At 33.5% G+C, this 25,698-nt stretch overlaps 2 protein-coding genes across 2 annotated transcripts; both read left to right on the plus strand.

Moving 5' to 3' along the window:
• Positions 1-470: 470 nt before the first annotated feature.
• LOC116123582 lies at positions 471-1,500 on the plus strand. The gene is made up of 3 exons (XM_031409358.1): positions 471-604; positions 1,026-1,137; positions 1,225-1,500. The coding sequence occupies exons 1-3, from the start codon at positions 584-586 to the stop codon at positions 1,392-1,394; spliced, it is 303 nt and encodes a 100-aa protein (XP_031265218.1). The 5' UTR covers positions 471-583; the 3' UTR covers positions 1,395-1,500.
• Positions 1,501-1,860: 360 nt separating this feature from the next.
• Positions 1,861-2,283, plus strand: LOC116128561 (putative cyclic nucleotide-gated ion channel 8). The gene has a single exon (XM_031414334.1). It carries the CDS (start codon positions 1,861-1,863, stop codon positions 2,281-2,283), a length of 423 nt encoding a protein of 140 aa, XP_031270194.1.
• Positions 2,284-25,698: the final 23,415 nt, after the last annotated feature.

Raw genomic sequence — 25,698 nt, forward strand, 5'->3', positions numbered from 1 at the left:
ATCACAGATGTCACGATTTATAAACAAAATTCAACACATAAACACTACATTGGTATTCAATTTAAAACTCATCATATGTATTCGGTCTGTTTGATTATTGGTTTTATAACAATCTAAAAATTGCATTTGATATTATGTTTTCAAATTTAAGAGTTTGGAAAATATTTTTGGCATGCATGGTATCTTAAAATAGTGAAAAATTAGAAATAGGTGATAATGGGCCATTAATTTGTCATACTGTTGATGCAATATTCCGTTGAGAGTCTAATATTTAATGAATTAAAAATCATTATTAATTTTTTTTTTTTTTTTCCTCAATATAGGTATTTGGAGCGTTATGGTACTCTTTTGCTATCGATAAAATTTTGGAGTGTTGGAGGGAAGACTATTTTTTGAGGAAGAATTCTAAACCTGATTCTTTCCTCTGTCGTGATCTGCATAATAATAAAGAAAATGTACGTTGTCCTAAAATAACACAAAATGTTAGCAAGATCACAGCGTTTGGAATATTCAACGAAGCTATTAAGTCTGGTATTGTGGAGAGGAAACCCCAATTTCTGCGGAAGATTTTATACTGTTTTAGATGGGGCATGCAAGCTCTCAGGTTTGTGCATATGAAAATAATTACTTATCTTTTTTTAATTTAATATCTTAAATAATTTTTAATAAATACAGTTCGGAAGCTATTAATTTTTAATTCGATTTTTTGATAATCTATTTTATAAATATCTTGAAAGTATCAACTGATTTTTAAAATATATGATTAATAATTATTTAATAAAATAATGTTAAGTTAACAAAAAAAAAAAAATGTATATTAATAATTATTTAATTAAATTAATAATTTAAGAAAAGATTCATCATTCAAGTCATTGTAGTGTATTTTAAGAATGTCATTGTCTTTTGGATGTTGTGTTTTTTATTTTTCCGACAAAGTGATTTGATTTGAATATTAATTACTTTTGAGTTGCTTAAAAGAGAATAGAAATTGCAAATTTTGAGCTTTTATATGGAATACTTTGCAGTTGTTTCCGCCAAAACCTGACACCAACTACAGATTACATGGAAAATATTTGTGTGGTTTCTGTAGTCATCTATTCCACGGAGCTGTTTGTCTTTTTAATCGGAAATATGCAGGTTGGTACATGTTCTATTTATCTCAATATGCTTAAGGTTGAAGCTCATCAAATTTAATTTCCGCTAATGGTGCTTCCGGAAAAACAGACATATCTGACATCCGAAGAAAAATCAGTGAAACAAACGGTAAAGCAGTGGATGTCCCTCAACAAGCTCTCCGAAAAACTGCAAAAGAAAGTGATAAAAAATTTACAGCTAGACAAATGGCAAGAAACCAAAATTCTTCACATAGAAACTTTTTTCAATGTTCTTCCTGAGAAGCTCCACCGTGACATAAAGATCGAGCTCTGCTTACAAAAGTTGAAGAAAGTGAGTACCTTGGTTTCTATAGCCTTCATTGAACTTCAAATGTTTTCGCTTCATTATTCCATCATTTTCTTCTCTTTGATCTTCTACTGAAATATACAAGATTGTGTATATATATTTATTGTCATTGATGCTTCCTATATTAAAATTTAATGAATCAATAAAATTATTAGAATACAAATACAGGAATTATATTAATTTTTCTATTGAAAAAATTAGCAATATAAACAAAATTCATACCCAAGTACGAATCATTTATACCACATGCCAACATAATTATGTCGTTTCTGAATTTTCTCTCTCACAAATTATATGGATAACAAAGAAGATACTTTGTCAAGTTGTAATTTTTAAAATTTTATTCTAAATCCACTAGTACTGTTTAGATATTGCATGCACTCTCATCTTTATTCCTGAATGTATATCAAGGTCAAAGAGTTTCCAAACTGGGGAGAACCAACGTTGATGGAACTATGTTATCGTATCAAGCCAACTTTCTATGTTGATGGCACTCTCGTAGTCCGGGAGGGAGACCCAATTAGCGAGATTCTCTTCTTGCTGAATGGTGAACTATGGACATACACCTCCAGGGCCACAGATCATTGCAACAACGACAAGGATCATTTGGTAGATGGTGATTTCTTTGGGAAAGAACTTGTCACTTGGGTTCAGGGCCTTCAGGCTGATTCCTACACATCCAGGCTCCCAGCCTCAACCAAAACAGTCAAGGCGCTTAAGAATGTGGAGGCCTTTCTTCTTACTGCCTATGACTTGAAGGAAATATTCATTGAGCACAAGCAGCAGCAAGCAGAACCTGAGATTAATCCTGAAGGACAATAGATTAGTCAGATGAGTTTTGATTTATGACATTTCAGGTGTGAGGGATAATAAACATTCTACTATTTATCTTGTTTATTTAAGTCTCTGAATGCCGTAGAAAGGTTTTACTGGAGGCAGAAATAAATGAACTATTATATGTTAGTTCAGTTTGATGTCGCTTTTAAGATTTCACTTTTATTTAATTAAAGAAGCCTAGTTGATACTGACCAGAGCATTAAGAAACTTTCTATTTTTGATCACAGAAAGAGAAATTATTTGCTGGAAGAAAGTTAAAACAAATTACGCTAGAAATGACGCATGATCATAATTCTCACCACGTGATGACAGTTTAAAAGACTGCAGATTTCTATATGATCATCAAATTGAGTCTGTTGGTGAGTGATTTGGTCATGTGTATGCTCTCCAATTTGGACCACAATCCTGCGGCCGTCTTTTCACTAGGCATTCCCGCAAAACTTCATCAGACAAATTCAACTGGATCTCCGACAAGGCTCTTCGATCCAGATTTTCCCAGTCTGTATCCGCAAGTTTCTGTTTGGCCCAATCTTCATCTGTCATGTCATCTAGTTTTGATGGCCTTCCTTCTAAAGCAACATCAAGTCCTTTGCTGTACAAGAACAGCAGTCATACGGACTTGCCAAAGACTAAAGTTGATGTTGTTGCCATCAAACTTCTCGATCTTGTTTGTTACCGATCTGTAGCAGCCATCGTAAATTTGATCAGATGACTGTGGCCCTGATACCAGTTTGTTGTGACAGACCGTAAATTTATATGGTTCGGCATTTTTTAGTCTACGTCCATGGGCAAAGATAAAAGAAGAATTTGGGCAAAGATAAAAGAAGAATTTCACTAACAAAATAGAGTATACAACTTTGGTGAAATTCTCAATCCCAAATCCCAAATACACCCAATATCTCTCACACTCTCACACACTCTAATCTCTCTAACTCAAGCTTTCCATCTCTAGTGTTTGTATTGCTTGAGAATGTCTGTGTTCTTCCCCACAAAACTCACCCGTATTTATAGTCGAGGGAAGACCAAAACTTGTCAAGATTTTTGGTACAAAATCCGAAGTGTGAATTTGTGAAGCCACCAAATAAATATGAGTATTTTGACATGTTGGGAGACATGAAGCTAAAATTTTGCTACCAATTCGGTGGCATTTATTACCACCAAAAAAGTTTATCTTTCATCAAGAGAAAGACGTGTGAACCTGGTGAAGAAAAAATGCATGACATTTATGAGCTATACACCAAACACATGTGAACATAACTTCACACTATTTAAGCCACTTTTTCTACAAATCTCCACCTAGGCTTAAATAGTATCAAACTCCATATTTAGCTTCTTCAATTATCTTCTCCAAACTTCTTTGAGAGTTTACCGAGCATAAGTATCAATCAAGTCCAAACAATGTTTGAACTTGATGCCTAGTAGAGATTTCGTCATCATGTCAACTGGATTATTTGTGGTACTAATCTTCAAAACTTAAACAACACCATCGGTGATACTATCTGAATGAAATGATATCGAACATCAATATGGTTTGTCCTTTCATCGTACATTTGATCTTTAGTCAAGTGAATAACACTTTGGCTATCACAATCAATGATAGTCATTCTAAGATCCATGCAAGTTCACTATATAAGCCTTTAAGCCAAATAGCCTTTTTAATTTCTTCAGTTGCTGCCATATATTCTGGCTCTATTGTAGACAATGCAACTATAGCTTGTAGAGTAGCCTTCCAATTTACTGCACAACCTCCAAGAGTAAACACATATTCGGTGAGTGATCTTCTCCGATCAAGATCACCTACATAGTCAGAATCAACATATCCAACTAAAGTATTATCATTTTTCCCGAACTCCAAACAAATATCCGAAATACCTCTCAAATATATGAGGATCCATTTCACAGCTTGCCAATGAACTTTACTAGGACAAGACATGTACCTACTCAAAACACTGACTGCATGTGAAATATCTGGATGAGTGCATACCATAGCATACATGATGCTACCAATTGCGTTAGAGTAGGGGACATGTGACATGTACTCTTTCTCCTTATCAGTTTGAGGGGATAAAGCAGTTGAGAGTCTGAAATGTGCAGCAAGAGGAGTAGAAACTGGCATGGCATTTTTCATGTCGAAACGCTCCAAAACCTTCTCAACAAATTTCTGCTGAGATAGATACAACTTCCTGGATTTACGGCCTCGCTGAATCTCCATTCCAAGAATCTTCTTTGCTGCACCGAGATCTTTCATCTCAAATTCTTCATTAAGTTGTTCTTTCAAATTATTTATCTCTAACATGTTCTTCGCTGCAATCAACATGTCATCAACATAAAGTAGCAAATATATAAACGAATTATCTGGAAGTTTCGGAAGTAGACACAACTGTCATACTTGGATCTACAATATTGAATGCTTGCCATAAAGGAATCAAATCTCTTATACCATTGTCTAGGAGACTGTTCAAACCACATAAAGACTTTTTCAATAAACACACATGATCTTCCTTTCCTTTAATTTCAAAACCTTCTAGTTGATGCATATAAATTTGTTCTTCTAAATATTGTGTAGAAATGTCGTTTTAACATCAAGTTGCTCTAATTCTAAATCATGCATAGCAACTAAAGCAAGCAAGGCATGAATAGAACTATGCTTCACAACAGGAGAAAATACGTCATTGAAATCAATTCTGTGTACCTGACTATATCCCTTTACAACTAACCGTGCCTTGTATCGAGCATCTTCTATTCCATGCATACCCCCATTTTTCTTGAAGACCCATTTGCAGCCAACAGTCTTCTTTCCTTTAGGCGGTTTAATAAGCTCCTAAGTCTGGTTCTAGCGAAAAGACACTATCTCCTCATTCATAGCCACTAAACACTTAACAGAGTCCTCTGAAGAGACAGCTTCTGAATATGATGACGGCTCACCATTTTCTTCCATCACCGACAAAGCGTAAGCCACAATATCTACTTCATCAAATCTTTTAGGTGGTTGAATCTTTCTTCTTGGCCTATCTCTGGCAATGTTGTACTCTTGTTCTCCTTCTTGCTAAATTTCTTGAATGGGCTGCAGAGTTGAAGATGATTCAAAAGGAACGATAGAAACATGCTAAGTAGGAGTAAATTTTGAAATTTCTAGCTCCAACTCCTTTTCTACATCACAATTGTTAGGAGAATCTTTTCCAGAATGAAACATAGAAGACTCATTAAAAGTTACATCCCTGCTAATAAAGAATTTAGGATTTTTAGGATCCAGACACTATAACTTGTATCATTTCACACCATCCGCATAACCAAGAAAAATGCACTTCTTGGCTCTTGGCTCCAACTTTCCTTCATTTACATGAGCATAAGCAGGATAACCAAATATTCTCAAATTAGAATAGTCTGCAGGTTTACCTCATTTGGTGTTTTGCACTCAATGGCTGTGCTAGGAGATAGATTCACCAGCCAGCATGTGGCATTAACGGCTTCTGTCCAAAACTCTTTACCCAAACTTGCATTTGACAGTAAACATCGAGTCTTCTCTATCAAAGTTCTGTTCATGCGTTCTGCAACTCCATTTTGTTATAGTGTGTTCACAACTATGCGGTGTTGTACAATGCCTTGATTCCTACAGAACTTGTTAAACTCTTCATTACAAAATTCAAGACCATTGTCATTCCTAAATCTCTTGATCTACTTTCCAGTAGGGGTGAGCACGGGTAGCAGGTAGAACCGGAACTGGAACCTACCTAGAACCTGCACTGTGCGGGTAGGTTCTGGTTCCCATTTTTTGGAACCGCTACTGTGCGGTTCCAATTCCGGTTCTTGCATGTGGAGGAACCGGAACCGGAACCTATAAAAAGGGTACCCTATTGGGGTACCTGGTTTGGAACCTGTTTTGGAACCTGCTTTAGAACCTGTTTTGGAACCTGTTTGGAACCTGTTTTGGAACCTGTTTTTGGAACCTATTTAGAACCTATTTTGGAACCTGGACTATAATGAAATATTTGTGAAATGTAAATAATGGGGGAGTTTCTATTATTTTACATATAAAAAAATTTAAAATAGAAAAAGTTAAATTTTTAGAATAACCTAATTAAATAAATATACGAATACAATTATACTTATTACATATAAATTACACCATATTAAAAGCTTTAATATATTATAATACATTAATATTAAAGTTTTGATCAATTAAGTGAATAATTGGAATTATGATCCAATTAAAAGTGTTTTACATTTTTAATGTTATTAAAAGAATTATTTTTGAATAAAATAGTATATTTGATTGAGTAATAATATATTTAGTTATTTACTTCAATTATCCAATTTCTAAGATATCTATAATAAATTAGTATTAGTTAATTATAATGATAAATTGATAAACATTATAGTTAAATGATTACTTAATAATTATAATTTTATAACATTACTTAATTGATTTATAGTAAATTAATTATATCATTACATTAATTGATTACTACTTAATTATTGACTTATAATTAGAAATTTAACTAATTATAGCATTACGTTATAAATTTAATTACTTAATCAATTATAACATTTATTATAAACATGAGTACAAACTTAATTAAATGATTAAAAATTTAATTAATTATAATATTACATTAAAATTTATAGTATGATTACTTATATTTAATTCACTATAACATTATATTATAGTATGATTATATAATTAATTATAACATTACATAATTAAATAATTACTTAATTGATTATGTCATTATATTATAAATTTTAGTAATTACTAATTTACTATATAAACATTAGCATAATAATTAATTAAATGATAAGAAATTTAATTAATTATAACATTACCTTATAAACATTTTATATAAACATTAATTAAGCATTATATTATAGTTAAATAATTACTCAATTAATTATAATATTATATTACATTATATTTATGATCACTTACTTAATTATATCATATATAGTTAAATGATTATAATTAGTTTAATTTATAACATTACATTATAAACATTAGTAATTTACTAATTTACTATATTATTACATTACTTAATTAAACGATTAAAAATTTAATTAATATACTTACCTTATATATTTATATGATTACTTAATCAATTATACATTCTATTATAAACATTAGCATATTAATCAAATGATTTGAAATTTAATTAATTATATATTAAATATAGATTTAGGTATGATTACTTAATTCATTATAACATTATATTATACTATTATAGTATGATCAATAATTAATATAACATTATAAATTAAATGATTAAAAATTTAATTAATTATAACATTACCTATATATTTATAATATAATTACTTAATTAATCAATTATAACATTCCATTATAAACATTAGTATATTATCAAAGATTTGAATTTAATTAATTAAAATATTAAATTTAGTTTATAGTATGATTACTTAATTCATTATAATATTACATTATACTATTATAGTATGATCATATAATTAATATAACATTACTATTTAAATGATTACTTAATTGATTATGAGTTATGATATTATTTTTTAAACATTAGTAATTACTAATTTATTACATAAAATTAGCACAATATTTAATTAAATGATAAGAAATTTAATTAATTATAATATTACCTTATAAACATTTCATTATAAACATTAATTAAGCATTACATTATAGTTAAATATTACTCAATTAAATTATAATATTATTATATTACATTATATATATGATCACTTACTTAATTATAACATTACATAGTTATTGATTAATATTATAAATTTATAACATTACATTATAAACTTAGTAATTTACTAATTTACTATATATTATATTACTTAATTAAACGATTAAAAATTTAATTAATTATAAATTACTTATATATTTATAATATGATTACTTAATCATTATAACTTTCATTATAAACATAGTATATTAATCAAATGTTAAATTTAATTAATTATAATATAAATTATAGATTTATAGTATGATTACTTAATTCATTATAACATTACATTATACTATTATATTATGATCATGTATTATATAACATTATATAATTAAATGATTACTTAAATGATTATGAATTATGATATTATGTTTTAACATTAGTATTACTAATTTACTACATAAACATTAGCACAATACTTAATTAAATGATAAGAATTTAATTAATTATAAACATTACCTTATAAACATTTCATTATAAACATTAATTAAGCATTACATTATAGTTAAATAATTATTCAATTAAATATAATATTATAATTTATATTATATTATTTATGATCACTTACTTAATTATAACATTATATAGTTAAATGACTACAAATTACTAATTAGTTATGAATTTATAACATTACTTAACATTAGTAATTTACTATACTATACATTACTTATTAAACGTTTAAAAATTTAATTAATTATAACATTACTTTATATATTTAATATGATACTTGATCAATTATAATATTTCATTATAAACATAGTATATAATTAAATGATTTGAAATTTATAATTTAAATATTAAATTATAGATTTATAGTATGATTACTTAATTCATTATATCATTACATTATACTTATAGTATGATCATATAATTATATAACATTACATAATTAAATGATATTTAGTTGATTATGACATTATTTTATAACATTAGTAATTTACTAATTTACACAATACTTAATCAAATTATTTAATTTTATTAATTATAACATTATATATAAATTTATGGTATGATTATTTAATTAATTATAACATTCTATTATAAACATATTACATAACTTAATTAAATGATTAACAATTTAATTAATTATAATATTACATTATAAAATAGTATATTACTTATTAATTATAACATTACAATTTACATTGTAGTATGATTACTTAATTAATTATACCATTACAATTTACATTGTATGATCACTTATTTAATTATAACATACTAGTTTCTAATATTAAATTTACTAAATATATGGTATATTATAAATACCCAATTGACCATTTATAACATTAAATTATAAATTTAACCCTAAATGATTTTGGTGAAGTTATTTATGTGAATTGTGATGAATAATTGTTTGTGTTTTGGTTTTGATTGACGAATTTTTTGTGAATTGTGAAATGATTGAATTCAAGTGTTGCTTAGAGATTACAGGTTATGAGTTACATTGGACACAAATGAATGAATAATGAAGATTTGTTAGGGGTGTATTTGCAAACTTATAAGGTGTTTTTGTTATTTTTTAAACTAATAGGGGGGTAATTGATTTTTTACAGGGTACCCTGGAAAGGAACCGGAACCTGCATTTTAGGTTCCGGTTCCTTAAATTGAAGAACCTGCACTGTGCGGTTCCAGTTCCGGTTCCTTTTTTTGGGAACCTGCACTGTGCGGTTCTGGTTCTGGTTCCCCCGAAAAATGCAGGGTACCTGGAACCGCTCACCCCTACTTTCCAGTCTATTTCTCAACCAAAACCTTCCATTGCTTAAAGATTTTAAACACCTCACTTTTTTGCTTCAAGAAGTACACCCAAACTTTCCTGGAAAAATCATCAATAAAATTGAGCAGATAACGAGCATTTTACATTTGGAAAGAGCAGTAGATGGCCCCTAGAGGTCTGAATGAATATAATCCAGTGTTCCTATGATCCTGTGAATGGTTGTCTTAAAACTAACCCTTTTCTACTTTCCAAAGACACAGTGTTCATAGAAATCCATTTTTCCGGTACTCTAGCCACAGAGAAGTCCTCTCTTGCTCAATTCTGCCATCCCTCTTTCACTCATATGGCCCAGCCTCGTGTGCAACAACTTGGTGATGTCTAAATCTGACATTGATGATGAAGAAACTGCAACTGTACCAGTGACTGTGAAACCCTACAAGAAATATAAACTGCCAACTTTCTTCCCTTTCATCAAGAGAATAGCACCTTCATTGATCTTCATGACTTCAGCTTCAGCTGTATACCTGCACCGCCCAAAGAGATGAGATTTTTCTTTAAGTCAGGAATGTGCTTAATATTCGACAAGGTTCTGATAACTTTGTCATCCATCTTTATTCAAATTGCTCCTATCCCAACAGTCATGCATGAGGCGTTATTCCCCATCAAAACAACTCCACCATCAATTGATTCATATGTAGAGAACCACTCCCTATTAGGACACATGTGGTAGGAACAAGCCGAATCAAGGATCCATTCATCATGAGATCCATTATTAGTATCAGTTACTAGAAGAAATTTTGAAGCGTTTTCATCCACAATAGTATTAGCTTCAGCAGATTTTTCTTTGCCTTGTTTATCTTCAACTGCACTTTTATTTTTATTTTTCAACTTGTAACAATATTTCTTAATGTGCCCTTGTTGATGGCAATAATGACAAATTTTATTACTTCTAAATTTGGAACTTGATCGAGACCTTTTTTTGCCATTATTTGGATTTCTATTATGTGTTCTCGCTCTAACAACTAGACCAACACCATTATCATTGCTACCAGTTGATGTTAATTGACCATCAATATTTTTCTTATTCTTTAATTTGGTTTTAACATCCTTAGTCGAGATTATATCTCTACCATAAATCATGGTGTCTCTAAAATGTTTGTATGAGGGTGGCAAAGAACATACTAATAATAGGGCTTGATCCCCATCATCAATTTTAACATCAATTCTCTCTATGTAATAATTGAATTAAATTCATCAATAGGAGACTTGATAGACGTACCTTCAGCCATACGCAGTGTGTATAATGATTGCTTCAAACTGAGTCTATTGGTGAGTGATTTGGTCATGTGTATGCTCTCCAATTTGGACCACAATCTTACTGCCATCTTTTGACTAAGGCATTCCCGCAAAACTTCATCAGACAAATTCAACCCGATCTTCGACAAGGCTCTTCGATCCAGATTTTCCCAGTCTGTATCTGTAAGTTTCTGTTTGGCCCAATCTTCATCTATCATGTCATCTGGTTTTGATGACCTTCCTTCTAAAGCAACATCAAGTCCTTGCTGTACAAGAACAACAGTCAGACGGACTTGCCAAAGACTAAAGTTGCCGTTGTTGCCATAAAACTTCTTGATCTTATTTGTTACCGATACTGTAGCAGCCATCATAAATTTTATTAGATGACCGTTGCTCTGATACCGGTTTGTTGTGAAAGACCCAACCCCACAGATAAAATTAATGGCAAGAAAAACAGGGAAAAATAATAACACACGATACACACAATAATTTATGTGGTTCAACTTTTTTTAACCTACTTCCACGGGTAAAGATAAAAGAAGAATTTCACTAACAAAATGAAGTATACAACATTTGATGAAATTCTCCATCCCAAATCCCAAATACACCCAATATCTCTCACACTCTAGTCTCTCTGACTCAAGCTCTCCGTTTCTAGTGTTTGTATTGCTTGAGAATGTGCATGTTCTTCCCCTCAAAACACACCCGTATTTATAGTGAAAGGAAGATCAAAACTTGTCAAGATTTTCGGTACAAAATCCGGCGTGTGAATTTGTGCAGCCACCAAATAAGTATGAGTATTTTGACATGTTGGCAGACATGAAGCTAAAATTTTGTTTCCAATTCGGTGGCATTTATTACCACCAAAAAAATTTATCTTTCATCAAAAAAAAAAAAAAAAACGTGTGAACCTGGCGAAGAAAAAATGCATGGCATTTATGAGCTGTACACCAAACACATGTGAACACAACTTTACACTATTGAAGCCACTTTTTCTCCAATTACAAAAACACCCTAAAATAAACTTAAATTATGAATTTCTTTCATTAAAAATATTTAAAATGAAATAATAAAAATATATTAAAAACTGAAAATTTGAAAACTGGCTAGCTATTGCCAACGGCGAGTAGGTTTACACTGTTGATACCTTTACACTTGTTGGCTGCCGATCAATGTGATGTGCCAACAATGTTGTCAACCATGACGGCATTTTGTTATAGAAGAGATTTCGTTCACCCGTTATGGCAAAACACTGCAGTATTTGATAATTGATTGGTTAGGTGTACGTTTCAACTCATGAACATTATATAAGTTATTTCTTTTTATTCGAGTCTCTTTAAATGTCTCATAAAGATATATAGTTGTGTCAAGACTGATTTTCCTGATTGAATTGGCTTAATTCTATTTTAATTTCTTTTTGGGTCAATGGGTGGGAATATTTTTTTTCATGTACATAATTATTTTGTTAATTACTAATAGTCTATTATTTGGCTTATGATCTTATTAATAATATTCAGGATTTTTGTCTTTTTGGAAATTTCCCGTCTTAGAGTCAGGAAGTATAACTTTGTGGGCTTGAGATTGGCTCACGGATTTGACTTGTTTAACTTGCCTTCATCAACAATTATTGTAGAATGTGAACGTCTACATTTAAAACACTTCCATTTTTCATTTATTTTTTACATGCAATAAATTCTAAAAGTCTTCAAATGTTCTTTTGCATATACAAGGAAAAATGACTTAGAGACTTCAGGTATTTGAAACCACAGTCAAAGCACACACAATAATAAAGCAAAAAAGAAAAAAAGATAATCAAATTATCCTAGATCATTCTAATAAAGAAACTATGTCTAATATTCAAATAAAGTAATTTTATTGAGTTTCATATATCTGCATAATACAATAATTTTAAAATATCATAATTCACTTTTGCTCTCTATTTTTCTCAAACTTTAGGTATTTCATTATTATAAAATGCATATAATAGAAAATCTAACCTCATTTGGGTTTACCCGATCTAACTCAACCTAGGCCCAAATATCTGCAAATTAATTCTAAACCCAATTGGTGTGGATTCAGAATTTGTTTCAGGAACTTGGTTTACAAATAAATAGGACTCCTGTGCTCTGGTGTGATAACATGAGTGCAGGGACACTTTCTTCTAATCCTCTCTTCCATGTGAGGACAAAACATATTGAAATTGATGTACATTATGTGAGGGAATTAGCTGCTAAAAAGAGGTTATCTGTACAATATATGGCCTCTTAATATCAAATTGCTGACGCTCTTACAAAAGCTATTCCTGCTCACAGATTTCAGTTTCTTCATGATAAGTTGAATGTGTTTCCTACTGTAGAAAATATGTTGAAAAAGGATGTGTCAAGTAGTTCTATTGAATCTGAAGAATGGTGCAAATGCTGCCATGATCTGATGGTAGCAGACTTAATTTTGGCAGCAGGTTCTTGTATTCTGGAAGCCTTTGAATCAGACCTTGGAAGTAGTTTCATAGCTGGTAAGTAAAGGAGGTGTTGGTGAAGTGACAGACTTGAGTAGTAGTCTTGTTTAAGGGGAGATATTGTGATGAGTGAAGTAGCTTAGTAGAGTCCAAAGAAGTAGTCTTGTTTAAGGGGAGATGTTGTGATGAGTGACAGACTTGAGTAGTCTTATTTAAGGGGAGATATTATGATGAGTGAAGTAGCTTAGGTGAATACAGCTTGTTTAAAGTCTTGTATTCAACCAATTGATACGCAGCGTTTTAGGACAAATGTGAAAACGCTGCGTTTTGTAAAGGAGGTCACTATAAATTAGTTGACCTCCTGGAAAGAGTAAAGCAGATTTATCGTCCATAAGTCATAATATAATTTTTATTTGCATGTGCAGGTTAAATGGTTAATGTTACTATATTTCTACTCCGATATTGACTTGTTCAAATATCTAGCAGAAGTGATTAAATATAAGTAATTACCTTACATTAAACTGAATTACAAGATATGTAATATTTCACCAAGCCAGTGAAAAGAAAATACACGGAATATTAAGAAAATGCAAATAATTGAATGAGTTTGTCTTACCTGCGGGAGGGGAAGAATGGCAAGAATTTCAATTAGGAAGAACCGCAATAATTTTCTTGCAATTGTCCAATCATTATTATACAAATTATATTCTCCATTTTTCCAACGAAGGATAGAAAGTCAGTCAACAGCTGGAAAATAATATAGATTAAATGAAAGATGTGAATGACAAAACGCAGAACACTAGCCGTAACTCCCAACTTTTTATCAAATCCAAGACACTTTTTACCATCATTAATCACAGGAATATAGAAGAACAACGGATCCAAAGTGATTGAGATCATACACAATATAAGGAAAGTCCAATTTCCTGAAGGACGCTGTGGATCGACGATTTTCTTGAAGTAAAGAAAGACTTTGCCATAACCAGATTTTAGTACTTTTCTAGAGCCCGAAATCCCTTTAATTCTAACACCAGAACTCTGATCCCTTTGGAAATTTACCGAGACTGAGTTAGTTCCACCTCCTAGTTCCCTGGAGAAAGGCCTTCTTGATGCACCCTCCTCTAAAGTCAATCCCTGAGGCCTGAACAATTAAACAAACTGCCTTAAAGATGATTAATACGTAATCGTTCTTTCCATATGCACACTGTGAAAAACTTGCAAAGACAAAATCCAGTAAATAATTCATAACTTACATGATGACTGATGAACAACGTTGAAGTGATCCTTAAGAATTCTGAAAGCCTTCTGCAAATTTCTCCTTTAAATTTTCAGAATCCTTGACTGAAAGGTTTTGAGTAGAAACAGGGAAAAACAAAAAAAAAAATAAAAAATAAAATAAAAAAATAAAAAATAAAACCAAAGAAAATTATGGAAAATGATTTTATTTCATCAAGATCAAACAAGTGTACAGTGATGAACTCTTATATAGAGTTTTAAGAAACAGACTACTAATAGAATTGCTAACTGTTAAGACTAACAATGACTGTAACAGTAGCTAAACAGCCATAACAGCTTCTTAACTATCTTCCCTTGGGTGTTGTTCTAAATGCAAAATAGTATTGCAGGACAAAATGCAAGAGTTGGACATAATTAAAAGAATCAACAAGTTAACCGAAATATGAATATTAAAATTCAATATCTAAATGAATTGTACACTTTAAATTTTGCGTTGGAACTAAAGGGATGCTCTATTTAGACAAGAAAATTTATTTCCTCTTCTTTTTGAGCTAGCGGGAGTACTAAAATCTCTAGTCAAGTCAAAGGCTGTACCTCGTAATGCTGCAGGTCACTTGAGTATAGTAAAGTCTACTATCTCGACTTGGCCATCTCATAAGCGCGTTTTAAGTGAATTGTTTATACCATTTGCCTCCCCTGAGTGAACCTTAATTCGAATCCCCAGAATCTCTCTAACCATTTCTCAAAATTTTAAGCATATTTCTAATGATTTCCCTCGCAGTTTTCCATTAAGGTGTTTAATTAATTGGTATTTGAAGATATCGATATGAAGAAATCTTAGCCTTACTATTTGATAAACCAAGCCAGAGTTGCAGAAATCAAAAGTTTGTCTCTTCTACTGGGCTCTACATTATTGATAATGTAAGTGATTGTGTTAAAATTTGCCACTATAGTTGTTAGAATAATTTTTTCTTTGCAAGAAGCTCTGACCCAGTTGAAGATTGATAAATCTTGTGGCTATCCCTTCATTGAGTTATTTGAATGTGTTAATTAACTTCAATGGCTCCTTCTACTATGATGGATGCATATGTACAGAGTGATTAACAAATCCTTAAAATATATTTATTCTTCTGTTTCCTTAAGGTCTCAAGAATTGAATTTAGAGGAAGGCATAACAAGGCAATTTTCCAGAGCCGTCTCCAGAAATTTTCAAAGAGGTACAAAATCTACTATTGAAATTAAAGGGATTAGAAGCATTAGAGAACTGCCGCAATCTTGTTATCACTTAATGGCTGAGGGCTTGCTTTATGCGAAGAAAACCCTTGATCCACGCAAGCCAATTGGGTTCTGGATTTTTCTTATCTCGTGTGTAATTGCAATCTCTGCGGATCCTTTATTTTTCTACGTCCCTGTCATCGATTCTCAAGTGAAGTGCCTTGGGTTTGATAGAAAGCTGCGCATTTCGGCTATTGTGCTCTACGCATTCTTCGGTTTCTTATATATTGTCAGATATTGAGATGAAAGAGAAGGCAAGAGAGGCAGAGACGCCAAAGTATGCCAAGAGAGAAGAGAGAAAAGGAATCTTGTATTTCTTGTGTATTTGAAATGTACATAGAAGGGACTATTTATACAAGTATAAAACTCTAAATTAGGCAATCACATAATGTGCCTTAAAACTATAATCCCACACAATCTGGGATGTGATTAGCATAAAATTAGGATTCTAATAAAGCATAATATTTGACATAATGTCAAATATTAGCTTTCCTTAGTAATCTTTATTCATATCTTCACACTCCCCCCCAAGCTTGTGGTTTGTATATGTCATAAACTCTAAGCTTGTGTAATAGATATGAATATTGCCTACTGCACAGTGGTTTCATGAAAATGTCAACTGGCTACTCTGAAGTTCGAATGTGTTTTGTTTTAATCATCCCTTCTTGTATTTTCTCTCTGATGAAATGACAATCAATCTCTATGTGTTTTGTCCTTTCATGGAAAACTAGGTTTGCTGCAATATCATTTGCCGCCTTATTATCACAGTACATTTGAATAGGCCCTTTTACTTGTACTCCCAAATCTCATAGTAATCCAAGGATCTAGGTGATCTCACATGTAGTTTTAGTCATAGCTCTGTATTCAGCTTCTGCTGATGATAGGGATACTGTGAACTGTCTCTTTGTCTTCCAAGAGATGAGAGCTCCCCCTAGTTTTATGCAAAAACCAGTAAGAGTCTTTCTTGTCATTAGACATGTGCCCCAATCAGAATCACAATAGGCTGTGATATCTAGATCAACATTTCGTGGTAAGAGAAGTCCAATGCTAGGACAACATTTTAAGTACTTTATCACCTTTATTGTTGCATTCATGTGAGATTGTTTTGGTTCATGCATGAACTGACTGAGGATGTGCACTGCATAGCTAATGTCTAGTCGTGTCATAGTAAGATAAATGAGATTACCTACAAGTCTCTGACAATGGGATGCATCTTCTTATGGTGGATCTATTTATGTTGATGATGCCACTTTATCATACTCTTGAGTGGTGAGTTTTGAATTTTGTTCAACAGGGATAGTACTCGGCTTGGATCCTAATAATCTAGAATCTGATATAAGTTCAAGAACATATTTCCTTTGACTTAGAGATATTCCTGTGGGAGATCTTGCAATTTCAATCCCTAGGTTAATTTCTCATTTGTTTTCTTTTTTTTGATGTTATTTTTTTCTTTAGTTTGAGATATGAATGGGTAGTTATTGATTTGGATAGCTTTTGTATTTTTCAGGCTTTGATTAAGTAGATTGGAGCATTGGAATGAAATTGGGACTTAAAGCTTGAAGAAGTTGAGACTACCTAACATCCTTGAAGGCCACAACCCTGCCTTGGTGGTTCACCATGGCCCTAACATCCTTGAAGGCCACAACCCTACCTTGGTGGTTCACCATGGCCATGGTGGTGGAATTAAAATAAAACAAAGAGACCAGAAAACACCACGGCCTAAGCTATGGTGACTTGAATTTGGCCACGGCCACAGCCGTGGTAGAAACTATTAGGACGGACGTTTTTGTTAGTTTTTCTTTCCTTTTTCACTTAAGACTCTTTTGGGTATTTAAGTATAATTGAGATTAGTTGTCAAGGGACAAATTTTGTATATTTTTTAGAGGAGAAGACGCATTCTTGGGGCTTGAAGACTGAACAAATTTACGAGTTTTATTTTTGTTTCTTTTCAAGTCTGAATATGAATTCCTTCTTCTCTATTTATTTCTTTGTTCTTAGGATGAAGTAAATATCTTTTGTTAGGGGAAGATGAAACCTTAATTATGTTTTGAACAATTTTTATTCTTAATACCAGATTTATGTTTATGAATTTGTGCAAGAGTTTAGGTTTAATGCTTTATGAATGTTGGATCAATTCAATTACCTTGATGATGTTTCGAATAGAGAAGTTAGGGTTTATTACTTAATTCATATTCATAATTGTTTTATTGGAATAACATTGCACAGCATATAAAAACTAGAAGTAATAAAATAGATATTCTAGGATTAATTTGTGGTCCATCTAATTCATAACCGAATAGGGCGAATTAGTTATAAGGGATTGATGATTTCATGCTTTTTTATTTCAGAGTAACTGAATAGGAATCTATATTAAGTTGAATGTTATGCCTGAATAAGGATAATTAGCCTTAGAAGAATCCTACCAATTCATAGCACAAACAGGTATTAAGAGTAGTTGTTAAGCATAATTAGGGGGAAATATGTATCCTAACTTCATTAATACTGCAAAGTTCTTCACATTATTTATTTGTTTAATTTGGTTATTTTTAATCCATTAGTTTTACACTCTAAAATTTCGTTTTCTCAAATAAAATATAAGTAGTTTTAGGTAATTACGAATATTTGCTTTAATCTCTGTGGGACGATACTCAAACTCATCACTTTATTACTTGAACACGACTAGTGCACTTACTAGGGTTGATTTAGTCGTATCAGGTTTTAGAAAGTTCTCTGAGGATCTCCAAGGATAGGTTAAGAAATATCAACGATAAATATGGTGCGAAACCCAAGGTGTTGACGTACAAAATTTGCTCAATAATCTCCCTAAGGACCTCAGGCAGAAAATAAAGAGCAAACTGTGCTTGGAATTAGTCAAAAAAGTTAGTTCCTTTTTACCTTCAAGAGAGTTTAAATCATTGGTTATCAATTTTTTTTTAACATGGTGACAAAGTGCATGCCTCTTTTACCTATTTGTTCGAAGTTTGAGTAGATTTTGATTCTAATGTGTATACATCAAGGTAGAAGATTTTCAAAAGTTGAGTGAAGCAACATTGGACGCACTTTGTGATTGTATGAAGCCAGTTTTCTATATGGAGCGCTCTTACATTGTTCGGGAGGGAGACCCAATTGATGAAATACTCTTCGTAGTTCATGGCTCGCTATGGACATATACTTCCAAGAATAGAACAATAGGCTATGCCAGCAATTATTATCACAAACTAAAAAAAGATCATTTGGAAGGTGGTGACATCTATGGAGAAGAACTTGAGATTTGGGCTCAGTATGTTCCCTCCTCCTCCAACCTCCCTATCTCAACCAGAACCATTCAAGCGCTTACAAAAGTAGAAGCCTTTCATCAACAGATTACTTTTTGGGGCATCTATTTACATTATTTGGCAAGAAAGGAACTTCAGGTCAAAGAAGAAGCCGTGAAGCTCTTGAAAAACTTATATATGGAGAAGTTAGATTGCGATTATTGTCTCTTAAATTCAAGAGAAACCCCAGAGTCCTCTCTACCCTACAAAGATGGGATATCCCAATTGCTTGATATGGATCTTTTCTTGTTGCTTTGTGATGCATACTGTTATAGACATTTTGTATAGTGGCCTTCTTTTGTTTATAGTGGCCTTCTGCTATTTTGTCCTTTGGGGTTTGTTTTTGATGTGGCCCCTGCCTCTTGTGTATCTCTCCTGGTATTGTCCAAGATGATCCTTTTGTGAGGTTCCTTTTTTCTTTGTATTCTTTATTTTTAATGAAATTACCGGTTTAAAAAAAAAAAAAAAAAAAAAAAAAAAAGAAAAAAATTAGAAGCTTTGCTCTTATGGTTGATGACCTGAAAAATGTATTTGCAAAGTATCGGCTTTCGAACTTTCATAAACTGCCCACTAGGTCTCACAATGCTAGTGTCATACAATCTACCTGGCGTCATCGTAGACGGAACAGGGGAAAATCCACCCGGACATTTGATTCTGGCTGACAAGTTATATCATCACATGATGCTTCCCCGTCAAATTAATGTTTTATCTAGTTCTGGTAGTGATTAATGACCTCCATATCACAGGAAATCATGCACACGATTCAAAAAAAAATTAATTGTACATAAACAAATGCTGCCATTGTCTTTTCCACTATGTTACATGCCATAGGATACATTTGAGGTGTATTTGTAATTTTTGTAAACCATTGGGGGTGTATAAATTTTTAGAGGGTTATTTGTCTTTTTTTTAAAAGTAAGGGGTAATTAAATTATCCCGGGTACCCGAAACCAAATCTAAGGAACCATTCGGTTCCAGCTTCAGTTCTTTGATTTTGAGTGGGTTCTTGGACCCGCTCACCCCTATGGATAACCCAAATAAAGTTATAAAGACATAATTAAAGAGTTTTATGCCTGCTTTGTTTTTAAAGATTCTCTTTGAAAGATTCGACATTTGAGGTTAGATACTTTATTTAGTTCTTTAAGAAATTAGTAAGAGCTGTTATTGTTTCCTTTATATTATACTTCTTTGGCAATTTAGACCAAGTTTTACTGCAATAATTCTTGAACTAGATGGAATATTAAAATATGAACAAATAATTAACATATATTTCTAGTTAACTAAAGAAATCAAAGTCATTGCATGCTCCAATTTGGAGGAAAAAATCAATTAGTATGTGTGTGAATACAGTCTCATTGGATCAAATATTTCTTTGTTGAATGTGGGCACTCTCCCTATCGCTTTTAATCTTAAGAATTTCCTCACTATGGCTATGAAGAAGATGGACCTTGGACAGATGGCAACAATCCATGGAGACAACACTGGTGATATGTGTCTCCATCCACCAGGTCTCTAACAAATCTGTCAGGTCTCTAACAAACTAATATTCCTGTGGTCCTCTGTTGTTGTGCTGTCACTCTCTCACTACTGTGCTTGCCCATCACGTTTTGTAAATTGATCAGGAAGCTTCCTGAATTAGTTATGTAAATGTGTATAAATCACGTGAGTTGTAATATGAACAATCATCTTCCAATATACAAGCTTAATATTCTTACGTCTGTCTCTGGGTACTCCTTTCTCTTCTCTCACTCTGCTTTCTCCTTTTCTCACTTGGTATCAAAGCAGGTAAGAAGAAGATGGCAGATTCCACTCCCGGTAATTCCAACACCTCTACTTCACAAACTATAAATACCACCAACAGCAACACCACACCTGTTAGAGTCATGAAAGTGACTCTATTTCGTTGATAAAAAGATCCCATATGTAATTGAATTGAAGTTATATTGAGACAATTAAGAGAAATTATGAATTTATGTATAAAAATCATATTTTGAGTTTTTCTTACTAATTTAGCATATTTGGGATGACTTAGGAAATGGTGTGAGTTGATATTAGGTTGTGGTTTATGGATTAGGGGTGATTTTGTCTCATTTATGCTGTTCAGGGGGTAAAATGTCATGTTTCAAGGGGCTGATTTTGTCATGTTTCAAGGGGCTGATTTTGTCATTTTTCAATCGTGCAGGGACAAAATGGAAATTTATCAAATTTTGTATAAAACTACAGTGCAAGTTCGCAGATTGGGTGGCTGCCGCCCACCAAAACTCTTCACCTTCTCCGATCAAGCTCTGACGACCCCTCATCTCCTTTTCCAGCGACCTTTCAGCTTCCCCTTGCTCCGGTCACCATCATCCCGTCATCACCACCGTGAAACACGCATTCCACCGCGACGCTTCGCATTCTCAGCCAGATTTTGCCATTTTTCGGTGACGTTTCGGCTCCCCAGGACTAGATCTCCCTTCCCCACGGCCGGATCTACACTTCCCTAGCTTCAGCCGCCGCGAAAACAGTCGGAATCAGCTACTTTGCCGCCGCGCCTCTTCATCTTCCAACCCAGATCTTGCTCATTTCCAATGACTTCTCACCTCCCCAGGACCTGATCTGAACTCCTCATCACCAGAGCTTTCCATCGATAGCTTCGGATCCCATTTCCACCACCGTTTTCCAGAAGACATGCCAGAAAATTAACGTTTTCCGGCGAGTGTGGCTGTTCGTATTTCGGGCTGTCCGTTGGTTGTTTTCGTCCCTTCTTCGCATCATATCGCTGTCGGTTACCTCCTCTCCACCATGGTCAGCTTCGTTTCCACCGTTTCGGCCTCCGTCATCACCACCATGAGCAGCTAAGTTCCTGGTTGTCTATTACGACATAGGTGAGATCGAGATTGACTCCACGACTCTTCTCATCAGCTCTCGACTAGTTGGATGAGCCCGATTATAGGACATTTGGTAGTATTGTGCTTCGGATTATATTTGTTTTCGTTTAATGTTTGATTTCGATACTTAATATGATTTGAGCATAACTTGTGATGAATATTGTTGTCCATTATGATTTAATGTTTTCATAGAACTTGCTGAATGATAAACATTGGTTTGAAATAATTAAATGATGAATATTGCTTTTCATTACTTCGCATCGATTATAATTGGGTTGTGTTCGGATTTAATTCAATTTCTACCGTTGTTGCGTTTATTGTGAAGTTGGTTGATTGGAATATATGTGTTGACAAATTGTATTTGTTAATCGAGTACCAACTAGTGGTATTGCCTTGTAGCATTTATCGGCGTTCAATGATGGTCTTTAACCAATCGAACTTGAGTGATCGGGTGAGATAGGATAGATTATACCTAGAGTGTCGGGAGACCATTTCATTGATTTACCTTGCCTTGTAGGTTTAGGGGATCGTAGAGGGTGGAGAAGAATTGTGTGAGTCGGTCTTGTGTCGAGCCAAAACCGTAACGGCAACATTTTTATTATAAAGTCTTTTTTAGTTTTAATTTCACTCTTTCATTATTTGCATTTAGTCTATTTAGTTTTATTAATCAATTGTCAATTTCATTTCCGCTACTCAAAATACATTAGGTTGTTAGTCTTGCTCCCTGTGGATTCGATCCTGCTTACCGCTAAGTACGGTATTTAGGTTTAATTTTGTGACTGTGACAACCGGTTCAACAACACCTTCAAACACGTTCCAAACTTCAAACTTCAACTTCACTGTACCCACTAAGCTTGATCTCAAAAACTATCTTTCATGGAAGACTCAGGTAATACCTCTGATCTGAGCCAATGATCTTGAAGGCCTGATTGATGGAACTAAACCAAAACTAACTCCCTTCGTCACACCAAGTCCAGGGACAACAGAAATTGTCAACTTACCAAACCCAGATTATCTAATCTGGAAAAGGCAGGACCAGACCCTCCTCGGCTGGCTACTTTCCACCATCTCAGATGGTATTTTGAGAAAAATCAACAGGTGCAACACCTCTCAAGAAGTTTGGGATAGCCTCAAAAAATTCTATGAAGCTCAGTCACAAGCTAGAGTCCTTCACCTGAAACTCTAGCTCCAAAATACTGGGAAAGGGCAACTGAAAGTAATTGAATTTTTTGACAAAATGACGGATATTGCAGATGAGCTGAATTTGGCTGGCCACACTATCCTGGAAGAGGAACTCATCTTACAAATATTAGGTGGATTAGGGATTGAGTTCGAAACTATGGTTTCAATTGCCACCTCTCTCAGAACTCTTCCCTCATTGCAAGAGACTTACACCTTGCTTCTCAACCACGAATCCAGATTGGAAAGGATGCACACCAACTCAACATTTGAGGTGCAACAAAATCCTTCCGCTCAGTTTGCCAAAAGCAACAACCCAAGACAGTTTTCATCTCAACAAATTCCTAATTATTATAATAGGAACCAAGCCAACAGAGGAAGAGGCAGAGGCAAATCCAAAAACTCTAGAAATAGGAATGGTTCTGGGACCAGACCAACCTGCTAGTTGTGTCTAAAATATGGCCATTCAGTCGAAGTTTGCTATCACCGATATGATAGAAATTTTGCTCCTCCAAATCCAGCAAACCAGAACCAAGGAGCACCAAATCAAGTTTATGCTGCAGCCTCCAACCAACCATTTCCACCATCCGAATACTTAAGTGAAGGGGGATGGTACATGGACAGTGGAGCATCAACACAAATCACCAACGACTTAAACACCTTAAGCCTAAAAAGTGAATACCAAGGACTAGAGAAGGTAACGGTGGGAAATGGCCAAGCTCTCAACATAACCCATTATGGTAAGGGCTTCCTAAATTCTTCTTGTTCTACTCCTATACTACTAAAGAACATTCTAGTTGTCCCTAAAATTACAACATTCTAGTTGTCCCTAAAATCACCAAAAATCTCGAGTGTATCTCAACTCACCACTGATAATAATCTTTGTGTACTGTTTCATGGGAAATATTGTTTCATCAAGGACAAGAAGGGGACAATTCTACTAGAAGGAGTGGCTGACGGAGGACTCTACAAGCTGAACCATCACATTGGAACTAGACTGCAAAACTCTAAGGAAAAGAGGTCTAGTGCTATCTCACTTTTAGCTTTCCAAGAAGTTGATTTTCAACACAATTCCTTCCTAGTTACTGAAAAAGAAACAAACCTTATCTCTACTCATTGTAAACTTGGAAAGGATCACATTAATGAAATTTTGCCTGATTCAAATCCTTATGTCAATGACAAAGTCACACTTGACCTACTGCATAGACGTTTTGGACATCCAAACCTTAATACTCTAAACCATATCCTAAAGTCATGCTCTATCAAAATTCACAGCTCCGAGAAGACCTCTCATCTAAATTTCTGCCAAGTGTGTAGGCTAGGGAAAATGCATGAAATTCACTACCCGAATTCTCAGAAAAAATCAAGTCATTCTCTGGAACTAATTCATGTTGACCTATGGGGTCCAGCACCCATATCTGCAACCAATAGAGCTAGGTACTACCTTAGTATCTTAGATGATTACTCAAGATACACATGGCTTTATCCTATCACTCTAAAATCCTAGACCTTAGACGTTTTTAAACAATTCAAAACCATGGCAGAAAAACAATTCAACAAGCTTATCAAAACCATTCAAACAGATATGGGAGGAGAGTTCATTGCCCTCTCCCATTTTTTCAAAGAAAATGGAATTGTCCATAGATTCTCCTGCCCACATACTCACTATCAAAATGGCAAAATAGAAAGGAAGCATAGACACCTTGTAGAAACTGGTCTAACCCTCTTAGCCTAAGCTAGCATGCCTTTGGATTATTGGTGGGAAGCTTTCCTCACCCCTGCATACCTCATAAACAGAATGCCTTCTCCAGTCATTGACAATCTATCACCCTATGAAAGACTTACTCAAAGTAGACCCGATTACAGCTTCCTTAGGTGCTTCGAATGTGCTTGCTATCCATACCTGCTATAATAGACACAAGTTTGATTTCCACACCAGCAAGTGTATCTTCATTGACTACAGCCCAAACCACAAAGGCTTCATGTGCTTGCATGAAACTGGTAGAGTTTACATTTCTAGAGATGTGGTTTTTGATGAGCATGACTTTCCCTTCAACAAAATCATGAACAAGCTGCCACAAAGTCTGAACAACATTTCAAACACAACCCTTACCACCAAATTCCTAACAACCTGCAATAGCATGAATCTCCAGCAATGTGATGGTTCAACAGTGAGCAGTCCACCAACGGCAACTCCTCAAGTAAGTTCACTACCTTCTTAGTCTCAAAATTGTGATAATCCATCCAATCAAGCTCAATCCAATCCTCCAGACAATGATCAAACTCTTGTAATCAATGATGAATCAGTAGAATGTGATGAAACCACCAAGGAGCAGCTCCCGAAAACACACACCCCATGGTG

This window comes from Pistacia vera, unplaced genomic scaffold, assembly GCF_008641045.1.
Source record: "Pistacia vera cultivar Batoury unplaced genomic scaffold, PisVer_v2 Contig100, whole genome shotgun sequence".
In the NCBI taxonomy this organism is placed as follows: Eukaryota; Viridiplantae; Streptophyta; class Magnoliopsida; order Sapindales; family Anacardiaceae; genus Pistacia; species Pistacia vera.